Here is a 12,066-nt window from a genome sequence, read left to right as displayed (position 1 = left end):
CAGCCAAAGACTGGCATATCTGTTTGATACTTCTATTTGACGCAAAGACAGGAAATAATTGGTCCCCCTAGACACTGCTGAGGGCATATTTTTCCATAATGGCTATGGTACATACGAGAATTTCAGAGCTTTTTCTAAGTGCAACAGGTTTTTCCGAATGGTTTATGCTGTTTCATGCTGTGACTGTCAATGCAAAGACATTGACATAAAGTGTTACATTAGTGCACCGTGCATGTCATTAATAGTTAAAATGCATCATGCCTTTCTTCTATTTTTATCTGTTATCCCAGTGATCGGTGTAATAGTAGCTCTCTATTATTAATCGATCCATTGCAGCAGGTCAGAGAAAAGCCTTAGCAAATGCAATTGGAAGGAATTTTGGGAGGATCTTGTCTAGACTGCTCCTCTTCCAAAGATCAGGGTTTAAATAATTTCTGACAAATGTGCGTCTGTGCTTTCCCTAAAATCTAATAATTTTGTAGCCTCTGCAAGCATTTTGTTTGAAGTATCCAACTATCCCTACCATAAGCAGGTTTTTCTGCATATCTTGTCTGAATTTCCTGTTCTTCATTTCAAGTCTGTGATTTATTACCGTGTTCCCAGTGGACGCGAAGTACTTCTGCACTTTCCATGCATTTGTTTGAACAGGTCTCCTCTTGATTTTATTTTTGTCTGTGAAAAGCTATCTTAGTTGATTTAAGCTTCTCTATAGACTATGTTTTTTTCAATGTCAGATCATTCCTTCTGCTGTCCTCTGCCTTCTCTCCATCTGGTCTGCATCTTTCTTAAGAACATAGTGCCCAAAGTGGAGCACAGTATTTTAGTAGAGGCTATACCAGTTTCAGGTTGAGTGGAATCATCATTTCCCTAGTCTTACAGATGATTTTGTTTATATGCTGTAGTAAAGATGTCTTTTGCAGTTGCATTATGTTGTTGACTTTGCTCCAAGCCTCTCTTATCTAAAATCTATTTTCTGCAGAAGTACTGTACTGTCATTCTTTGAATGCAGGGCTCTCTGTGTGCTTTTGTCACTCCTGCCTGCACACAGGACCTTTAACTTGTCTTTACTGAATTGCATCCCATTTTTTCAGATCAATTCTTCAAGTCGTTGGGATGATTTTGAATTTCAATACTCATCTCTAGCTTCTCATAAGCAATCCATCCCAGCTTTGCTACCTGCAGTCACTATTTCAACATGCAAGTCCTAAAACAAAATATTGATTCATACTGATTTGAGGACAGAGCACAGTGGAATTTGTTTTGGTGAGTTTCCAATTCAACAGTGATACCCACTCCATGGGTACCATTTTCATTCTAGATTTGCACCAATTTCACAGTTTCTTCAATTTCTAATTAAATCATGATTTCCTAGCTCCTTAATGAAACAGTCACATTAGATAGAATCCAAAGCCTTAAGAAATTGAAGTTACATCGTTTGTGTTGCTAATCCTATCCACAAGAGCTGTTAACCTACTGTAGCTGGAATTATTTGACTGCACGTCATATATTCTATACAAATCTGTTAGCTGCTGTTCTTTTCTTGATGCAAAAAATGCCCCATTAAGAATATTGAGAAAAATGTAATTCAGAATTACTGAGTTAAGTCGATTAGATTTTTGTAGATAAAAGCTGGCAATTGCATGCAGTGAGAAGGCTTTCGTAACAAGCAGGAGCGTCTGTGATGCATCTTCAGTCTGAAAGCAAGGAGTTGCCCTGTATGCCTAATGACAGCCATTTCTAGAACCCTGGTAATGAGAAGGAAATTGCCTGACCTGAATAAAAGCAGAGCTGGCAGAAGGATATGGAAAGCAGAAGACACAACAAATGTAAGGGGAGAAGCAGTTTTGGCCAGAACAGTAAATACAGTTCTGTGGCTAATGGATTGAGAAAGGGAGGGACATGGACAGTGCACTGGGAGAACTTAGACTAGGGGATTGAAGGTCCTGAATTATAAATGAGAAGAAGAGATGAAGTGACGATGCAGGGAAAGAACATGGACTGAAAAGTAAATGGACTCAGGAAAAGTACGTTCATTGTGGTGGAGAGGAATTCTTTTAAAGAAATATGGACAGTTCCTAAACTTTAAGCAGAACTCCTCTCTGTTCTCAAGCACTGGGTGCAGTAAAGACTAAAGGCAATTGGAAAATAGCATTTTCTTCATATTTATTACCAGGGTCTGTAGCAGTGTTTTTAGAGGATTTATTGTTATTATTATTTACGTTTCTCAGCTAACTGAAAAAGTTTACTATACTGCTACAGGTATTTCAAAAGCATTTACAAATGAGCTGTTGGACTCCATTTTTAAGCTCTGTCAAAGCTCCTGTGACATGATACTAATCAGATAGAAGTCAGGCACCGAATTAAGCAGCTCTCCAACATAATTACCTTGAATGATCCACAGAGTAGCTGGAGTTGCTGAGAAAGCCAGGAATTGAGAATTTATGCTATTTGAGCAAGAGTCTTTGGAACAAATTGTTCCAGCAACAAGGAGACAGCATGCTGCGGCTGAACGAAAGAGGCTAGATTGGAGGCAGAGCGTGAGAAAGACAAATATATTAAGAGGGGCTTGATTGCAGGAGATCAGAGGACTCACATTTTTGAAAATCAGAAATATCTGATCCTATGATAGAGTTATGCCAACCAGAAACTGGATTTGAATGTACGTGGTTCACCTGTGTAGATGGAGGCAGGAATCATTCTGAAAAATGTTATAGCTTTCACCCTTGTGATGAGTTTCCTCTTCGCAGCATGGCTGCAAAAATTGCAACTTTTGTAACTGGCACAAAGTGAGTAGCCTCATGTTCACCTTACAGTAAGGTGGCTTCTTTCTGTTCTGTCAGCAACGAATCCACTTTTGGAGACGTCATTTTCCATCATGATAGTTTTGACACTTAGGGCTGTGCCGGGTTCTCGTCAGCTATGCGTACGGCTTCAAGTCAAAACTTGAATGGATGGTAGGTGCTAATTCTGCTGTGTAACTGTCAACTGGGGCTTCGTGAAAATGGTTGTCGGTGAAACTGTTCATTTTTAAAAGCTCTAAAACAAATCTATGAGCTTTACTCTGGTTCTGGTTTCTTAAATGCAAAAATTTGAAAGGGAGCTAGCCTTACTTGTATATCAGATAAAACAAATTTTATTTCTGTCATCACATCCCAGCAGTTTTTGGTTTGAATCCCACATGGAATTCAGCTTTCAGTTAGTTTCTTATGTTGAAATATTTACAGCTATCTTCCTTGGGACTTGTTTCATTACAAGACAGGGACAGAGAAATATGTTGTTGTTGTTGTAATTACTAAAGATGTTGTTATAAAAATTGTCATCGATACTTACAGTATTTTCTTCTAGTTCTCAAAATGTTTGGTCATCTTGAGGAGTATTTACAAAATGATTTGGACTTTGATAATATGTTAGAGCGTCAGGAAAAAGGTTACTTAGAGCTTCTGGTTCATCTTCCTTTCCTTTTCATCGCATCTTCCTTTTCTCTCACTGGTTGTACAAACTCTTGGATATGAATTGGATACAATAGGATCTGCAGTTTCTCAGCCCTGCTGTAAAAAATTCAGATGGATTAGTTTAAGGACCTACCTATATTAACATAGGTACTTACTTTAATCTTCCTACATTTGAATTTTTTCCAAAAGTATACAACAAAGGAGGGTATTCACAGAATTAATATTGGATGTTCCAATTACCGTGCTACGGCTATTAGTCCCTGTGCAATGAGGTAAAAATGGTTTGTATTCACAGGTTATTATGTAGAAAGAATAACGGCCTTCAAAATGCTGGAGTGCATTATAATTAGAAAGATCACCTGCTAGTACACCTGTTGGGTGATGGCATAATGTAATATAATTTTATGTTAATTACTTCTCTGCTTTTTTCCTGCACCTGCTGCTTATAATGTCAGAACTGTACAAAGGTCCTAAGAAGTGACAATAGGAGCTGCATGTCACTGTTCATCAGTTTACATGGGGCATGCCTAAATAGATCTTGATCAGAGATTTGTGTCACATTTATATGTAAACTTGAACTATGAATTCACTATATATCCAAATACTGCATCCAAATGGTTAACATTTTATAAATAGATACATTGCATTAAGGTTTTTCACATTTGCTACGTTAGATTAAAACCAAAACATGTATTTCTGTGTTAACAAGGGCATATAAAAGTAGTTTTATATAATCTATTAAATATGAAAAGATGCGAGATTTAATTACTGGCTGTCAGAAATCTGAGTTTAACTAATACATCTTCCCAATTACAAGTTAGTTTTTGTTGTCTACCTTTCAGCAGAGGAGCACAGTATGAATCCTGATTATTTTGGCATAGATGTTTGTCTGTTCCTTCAAATTAAAATATTGAATGTAAACATTGATTTGCATAGATGAGTACCTGCACAAGAGAAAAGGGGAAGTTAAACTTGAGTACACACTTTGAATTTTGACCCTGCTTACAAATGTGTTTGTGTGTGTACAGAAGAATTTGAAGCTGAAACTCTCTGTTAATGAGCATAGGCATTCATAGGAGGTGGACTTAATCTCTTGTAGCTTGTGGGAACTACTAGATGTTTTTTTAAAGCACTATGATTCTGCCACCCAACTCTAATCAAAATATATATTTTATGCTTATGAACTTAGACTTGAGGAATGAAAAGTCCCATTTTGTGAGCTCCGTTTCAGGTGCTGCATATTTCCTCATGTATTTGATGAAAGGGAAGAGCTAAACAAAGACTTTGTGATAGCTGCTATTGCTGTGCTTCAAAGACAGATTGCAGTGACAATCTGTCTCTTGTGTTTCCCTGGTCTGAGAGGGAAGTAGAGATAAAACACCCTCCTTACAGCCTTGTCCTGCCACCCAGTCCCACCCCTGGGCAGGAGGTGAGGAAAAGCACTTTGCACAAACTGCATCTCTGCTGTGCTGTTGCCTACAAGTGCATTGCCCATAGGTTCGAAAGCATGGTTTGATCACAGTATTTGGGCATTTTAATAAAGTGAAATGTGGGACAGCAGCACACAGTCTGATTTTGATGTGTTAAACTTAAATTGAAGTTACTGTTGTGATGAAAACCATACGGCTTCGGTATCCTCAGTTTGACGTGCTTACATTCTTAGACTTGCTGCTGTCAAAGGTACTGGAGGTTTCTTACCATCTCCGAAGCAATACTTAAAGTTTACTACTAAAGATTTTAATTTTAAGTCTATCTGTCGAAGTTAAAGGGTTTGTGAGCTTAAGCCCTAATGATTTGACAAAGAGTCTCTGTCAGCCACGTAGCTGTTAATTGAAATAACTATGAACTTCTCAGAGTATCCTCATGATAAAGGGACAGGTAAATCAGAGCTGTGTTTTGTATAGATCATTTGCATTTGTCCCACAGTGGTAAAGGAGAGGCAGGCACGTCAAAATACATCTGGAACAGTGAGCTGAGTCAAGCCAGGTGGAGTAGGTCTGGGTCGGTACGAGCCATGCCATGCCTGATCCGGGCAGCTCGGTGCTAAGCTTACGGAGTGAGACTGAAGCTTTAAGTCCTGCTGTGGGGCAGTGCTGCGAGTTCAGACCCTGCTTGCCCTCCCCCAGAGGTGCTGGAAGGGGGGACACGTTTGTCAGGGGGTGGTTTTCCCAGGGTGAAACTCATCACTTGCGGTCCGTGTGTGCTGACCTCTGTGATTTTCACAGATGCAAAGCTAATGAATATAGCTGTAATCTGTTAATAGGTGACTCATTTTAGACCAAAAGCATTTTATTTGTAGTGTGAAATACTAGGGAAAAGAGTAACATATGTCACAGACTCAGGATAGAGGAAGAAGTTAGCAGTAAGCAGAAGTAATAAAACCATGAATAAAGGCACATCAATGTTACTCAAACAAAGGGCTCAGAAAGTGCAAACAATTGTGCAAAAGTATAGGAAGTTTCTCGTGGCAGATAAACCTGAAAGCATACTGAGAACATAATTGTAGCCTGTTGCCTCTTTAGCAGGCAGACTGATTTTCTCTCACTTCCCTCTCTTCCTCCCTCTGCTGAAATGTATACACATTTTCAAAAGTATATTTTAAAAAGCTTTATTACTTCATCCAGATGGAGACTTAGATTGGCTTCAAAGCAACAGACCTGCTAACTTTTCATTTCTATAAAAAACAAAGGTACTAAGACAAATGGATTGGCAATAGCACCAGGATTTGGTTTTTGTTGTTGTTTTTGACAATTTTCTAAGGACAGGCAGAATCTAGAAATGTCTAAGAGTCCGGAAATGTGAAAGACAGCAGTAGGCAATATTGGAAGATGTTTAATTTAGTAAAGGGCATTCCACATGGGTCCGTTCAAAAAGTAGCAGAGTAAGCCAGACTATTTAGATTAAGAAATATTCAATAGAAAGGTCTTTTTTTATGCATTACAGGATGTTCCTGTGTCAACCTATTACTGAAGAGGTTGAAATAGTCATGTAGTTAGACAACAAATGCGGTGAATATGTGCATAAATAATGTAATACACCAGTCTCCAAAGTTACCGATCTAAATAGTGAGGGGATTATAAGTAGTCTTAGAAATGTCAAGTGTGCTGTTCTGGGGCAAAAGTAGAATAGAATAGCATGAATATTAATACCAGCACTCTTTGATTTTATTCAAAGCTCATTTGGAAGTTCTTACTAGCCTCTAATGCATAACACACAGCAAAGTTGCGCCAGAAGAAGGTAGGTAATCAAATAAGAAAGGATGAACATGTGGCTGTGTCCTGTCTTGATTATGTATTATTGCAAATTTTTCATTGATTTCCATGGCAAATGATATGCCAGCCTACATGGAGAAACCCCACTTGAACCAGCTGTAACTCTGGGCATCGTAACAAAGAAAGACTTTGATGTCCAGTGCTTTCATCTTTTAAAGTGTATTCAGTATAGTAGCCACTCTTGGTGTGTTCAGTTCATAAGAAAAGCAGTGCTGGTTTATTATAAGTGTCAGATGAGTAAAGAACACGATGAAATAACAGCATATTGAAATCGCTCAATGCTGTCTGAGCTACAGTGACAAGAAATTGAGTCTTAAGGGATAGCCACACAGCAAGCATTTTTCTTTTCCTTTAAAGAAAAGATGTGTGAAAAGTGAACTCCTGTGATTTCCACAGCTGCAGCTATTTCCTAAGTAAACGGTCACAGGTGGTATAGCAGGAGATTTATACTGTAAATACTCAAGCTAAAAAGTTCTTATAGAAGAGCTTCTTAAATAAAGTCTCTATGTTTTTTGTATGTAACCTATGCATAATATCAAGTGGACAGGGGTCCATTTAAGAGCATCTTCATTCTCCAGGTGGGGCACCCCAGATGAAGTTCAGATTTGATACTTAGCAGAAATAACATAACTTTAAATATATTATGCATGATCCTGTCCTTTTTTATAGTACCTGTAGCAAGCTGTATTTTCTATGTTGGAAATTTTGCAGTATAAATTAACATTTGCTTTTTATTTCTTAGTATCAGTTACCAAAGAACAATTGCTGAACCCCAGGCTTCCTATGTTTATTTTACTACTAAAAATGCAATTCTTGCAGAAACAATAGAAGAAAAAGTATTGCTGTATAGAAAGGAAAACAGATCTGGCTCTCCAATTGATTAAGAAAAATAAAATCCTTTCTGACTGCTCACACAAGAAAAGAAGGAAAAGAGCCAAAAAGTGAACAAACGCTGTACTATTTCATCAAAATATGTACTGTCAGTGAGACTCCTTGCATGGGCAGAACTCCAGAAGTGAGGAATGGGCAGCACATGGTTCAGTGGCCAGTGGCAGATAACAAGGTGAATAAGCTGGGGCAGATCGTGCACTGAATGACCAGAGCACAAATGGCCAGCAGTGATGGGCTCTGAAAGGGATCTGTCTGCTCTTCATCAGTATTTCCAGTGTTGCTCTTTAACATCATATATTATTGCTTGATAATACCAAGAAAATGCATTGCATTTTAACACGAGGAGAACGTGGTAAAGTGTGGCGTCATCCCCACAGCAGAGAGAGGACCGATAGCACATTAGCATAAAACATGGCATTCCAACTTCTGCCAGCTGGTTGCTGATAGCAACTTGACGAAAGAGGAGCCTACCTTACTTTTGTACTGAGGTTAGGATGATTAAGGCAGCACGGTGGGCCCAGGGTGCAACTCCTGCTGCTTTCAGAGACTGCGTTTGTGCTGTGCTGTCGGCTGGTCGAGTCTTTGGTATGGCAGGATGAGTGTCAGCACGGCTGATGGATGGCATTGCTCTGCCAGGCAGCTTCCCCTATAAGAGCAGGGGAAAGGGAGCATGGCTTGGGGCAGAGGACATTTGATCGAGTGCTGGTGGCATGGTCTGGAGATGTCTGTCAGCCCCGGATGGTTTTGTTATTGGCAGACCATCTTTGATAGTCATCCTAATGGCATATAAGCACCAGGAACAGTGGCTGCAGAAAGAGGTCCTTAGGGGAAAAAAGTACTAAATCAGACTGACTGAGGAAGAAGGCTGTGTGCTTTGGTGAGAGTGGAAGAGAAGGGGAAAATTGTTAGTCTGGCCACATGCATGCTAGTAGGTTGTGTTTTGGGACTTAAAGCGTGTATCAAAAAAAGCACTACGAACACTGAACTGTAGTGGTGAGCCCAGAATAAAAGAAATCACATAGTAGACTTCATTCTGAGTCCTTGGAAGTGTGAAAGATGCTTAAGTTTCTCTAGCACTTCTTAGGAATAGAAGAACGATCTTGGAGGGGTGAAATGCCTTGCCCAAATTTGCAGAGTGCATCAGTAGTGGTTTTAGGAAAATAATTCACTTTTTCACTCCCTATTCTATGTTTAAAAAATGAGGTGTATATTGGTGTAAGAAATCAACTTGAATAATCACTACTAATTGACCAAACAGAATAACTGTCAGCATTCTTAGAAAACTGAGAGACAAATGATGACCTTCTGGTATAGAGTGATTTATGTTGGATTAGCTGGGAAACCTAGCTGACTGATGATTGGGTAAGCATGGATGCACACTCTAGGATAATAACACTGCTACAAATCTTAGAATCCTCTGTGTGTATAGTAATTTAGAAGCTAATTTTTCATCTTTCTCTAACGCTTGATTCATAGCTTCAGTGAACTTTGGATCCAGCTTCAATATGAAAAGTCACTTGCAATCATACAAAATGAAGAATTTGCAATTACAAAGTGATTTTTTTTTGGAAGGACTAAATGAGTGGATTATGTTCTCATCCCTTATTTTAAAATATCTACATGAAATTGTCCTAAGGAAATAGAGGATTAACAAATAAGAAGTATAATGCACAGCAAGTGGTCTAACTGAAGAAAGGCTATGTAATCTAAAATAATTAAATCCACTGTAATAAATTTAGCAGGGAGACTGAATTATTTCAGATACATGCGTGCTTACAGTGGTCCATTTGGGTCAAGGCTAAAGTTCAGGAAGGATAGAGAAAGACTCTCTGCCTGCCTTTCTATTCTTGTATCCATTCCATGAGTAGAGGACTCCAGCTGTGAATGGACGTAATCTTCTTAAGTAAAAACTCTAAATATTTGTGTAAAAACAAGTAAACGAATGTAGTGTAATAGCATACAGATACACTGAGGAGTTTAATTCTGTTGTTCGTAGATCTCTGCGGGTCATGGCGCAGTCCTGTTCTCACCAAGATCGAATGAAAAAAAACTTTTGTTGACTTCAATATATGTAGAACAACTGTTCATCAATTTCAAAAAAGGTTTATCATTTTCCCTCAAGCTATCATTTTCCCAAAGTTGCAGAATGTATTTGAAGACAGAAGCATTTCGTATGCAGCTGTGTTCAAAAGTGTTGATACTTCAGCATGAAAGTTGCAATCAATTATATTAACAGAGGGTAAGGACGTATTTTGGCATTGCTTAGGGGTGCAAGTTAAGGATCCAGGTTTCCAGATTTCTAGCTACCATATTTTTATCTAAAACAAAGTTTCCTCTGCTTTTTTCCAGGTCTGGAGTTGGTGTGACAGGTTCTAGGCAGACGTTATTTTACGCAGAAGTAACAGACCAGATGAGAACTGGTGAAGGAGGTGGCCAGCCTGAGGAAGGAGAGCTGATAGAAGTTGTAGAAATACCTTTAGAAGACTCCATGAAGTTTGCTTATGATGAGTCTTTCCCGAAGACGATGGGCGTCATCTTCAGCTTCATGTGGTTCCAAACCAACATAGCACCCAAGCTGCCAAAAAAATAAGATCAAAGCACTGTGACTTTGAGACAAGCTTTCTTGCTGGTTGTGGGTACAAAAAACTGCAAATCTGCCTGCCTTGATCAGCTCAACTCACCACAGAGTTCTCAAATCTTTCTCAAAATAAATTTGAATGAAATCTGAAGTAAAATCCTCACCCAGTTTCCATCACTAGCAGAACAGTAGTGGGCGTCTCTGGGACCAGGGTTTGTCTCTGAGAGGCAAATGTTGATTCTCACTCAAAAGCTAATAAATGTGCCCTCTTCTCTTTTTCTATGGCAATGCTCTACCACTATTTTGAAGAGATACTCAGGGCTTCAGTGCAGCTGATATTCCAGCCTCTTGCTGTTGTCTGTAGGGTCTGGTAGCTGTGTATTCACTCTAGTTCTCATAGATGTTTCTCCTAATGTTTTTTTTTTGGGGGGGGGAGGAAGCAAACTAGTTACAGATATCCTATGTTGTTGAGCTCTGCACAGCTTCCAGGGAGCAGCTTTCTCTGCGGTGTGTATCTCCCGTACCAGAGAAAACATTTGCATTTCTGAACATGCAAACCTTTATTTCATAAGCAAACATGTCTGTAAATCCTTCTGCTAATGTGTCGTTCGCACAATAGACCAGCTGTAAGGCTATGTACTTCTGTTTGCGCCCGCTAGAATGCTGAGCAGCCGGGATGGGGATGAATGATGGGGGCTCCGACGGGAACACATGCTTCTTTGTTTGTTGTATGGATAATAGTTGCTTAATTAGATCAAACTTTGTCATCTAGAGCGGGACTTGAGAGGCCAAATTCTTTTCATTTGACTCCGAGGTGACTCATATAACTGATTTCTCGGAGGTGTTCTGTGGTCTCGGATTCCCTATCGCCAAAAGGGGAAGAATGGGACTTACCTCTTAGATAGCGCTCCGTGAAATCCAGCCATCGGAAGTGCTTTAATGGGAGGCTTTATCATCATTTGTGCAGTTTACATCGAAGGCCGTGCATCCTGCACAGACACACTGAGCAACGCAATTTGATTTAATAAAGTGGTCTAATTAGAACATATATTATCCTATCAGCATGGTTTAGATGTGGACGATTTGTCATGTGAAAAACTGTTAATAGCATGAATGAGAGAGAATCAAGTCTGGACATTTAATTATGCAGTTGTTTATGCAATTCATTGAGTTAATGTTAATTAGGGTGACTACATTATCTGTGCTTGTAGTGCTACCAAGTATTTTTAGACGCCGAGCACCAGGAATGTGCAAACTTTCACATAGTGGCTGGGATAAACGCAGCGCAGATCAGCTGGAAGCGATCCGCCAGGTGATCTGAAATTGCTGCGGATCTAAAGTGGTGTTTAAGAAAGAAATGCATAAATCAAAAGCCTTTAAAACTGGTACTTGCTTGTTCTGCTGAGAGGGAGGAAAGCTCATTGGAGAGTCACGGGAGCAGGAGCAGTCACGGTGTGTGGCAGTCAGACACCTCTCTATGAGAGTGCAGACACATCGCACAGAGCTGTGCCTGGTCCACAGAGCCGACAGCCAAGTTATTGTGAAAAGTAAATAGATCTCGTCTGTCTGCTGTATTTACATTAGAAGGTGTTTTAGGGCGGGGTCTGCACTGCTCTGCATCCTTACAGGGCTTGGTACGATGTGCCCTGATTGCTGCTGAGGCATTTAAAAGCTCGTAGAATATGGATAATAAATAATGTCTTGCTTCCAAGTGTGTGTGTGTTGGGATAGGAGGGAGGGCGCTGCTGGATTTGTCAAAATCCAGCCCAAAGCAGAAGGGCTGCTGCCCATCACCAGAGCAGTCCGTCCCTCCCTGGAGGCGGTCATCAGACAGAAGCAATGCAATGTGATGCACACAGAGCATGGGTGTGCC

The 12,066-nt window shown here is 39.7% G+C and overlaps 1 protein-coding gene across 2 annotated transcripts in view; it reads left to right on the top strand.

The window, feature by feature from the left end:
• NUDT14 (nudix hydrolase 14) overlaps window positions 1–11,560 on the top strand; it is a 60,957-nt gene extending 49,397 nt beyond the window's left edge. For both annotated transcript variants that reach the window (XM_035328244.1, XM_035328245.1), the window contains exon 5: window positions 9,965–11,560. In XM_035328244.1, coding sequence (XP_035184135.1) covers window positions 9,965–10,205 — 241 coding nt within the window. In that variant the 3' untranslated portion in view covers window positions 10,206–11,560. The remainder of the gene's footprint in view (window positions 1–9,964) is intronic.
• The last annotated feature ends 506 nt before the right edge of the window (window positions 11,561–12,066 follow it).

Source organism: Oxyura jamaicensis, chromosome 5 (genome assembly GCF_011077185.1).
Source record: "Oxyura jamaicensis isolate SHBP4307 breed ruddy duck chromosome 5, BPBGC_Ojam_1.0, whole genome shotgun sequence".
Taxonomy (NCBI): Eukaryota; Metazoa; Chordata; class Aves; order Anseriformes; family Anatidae; genus Oxyura; species Oxyura jamaicensis.
This window is presented reverse-complemented; position numbering and strand designations above follow the sequence as displayed.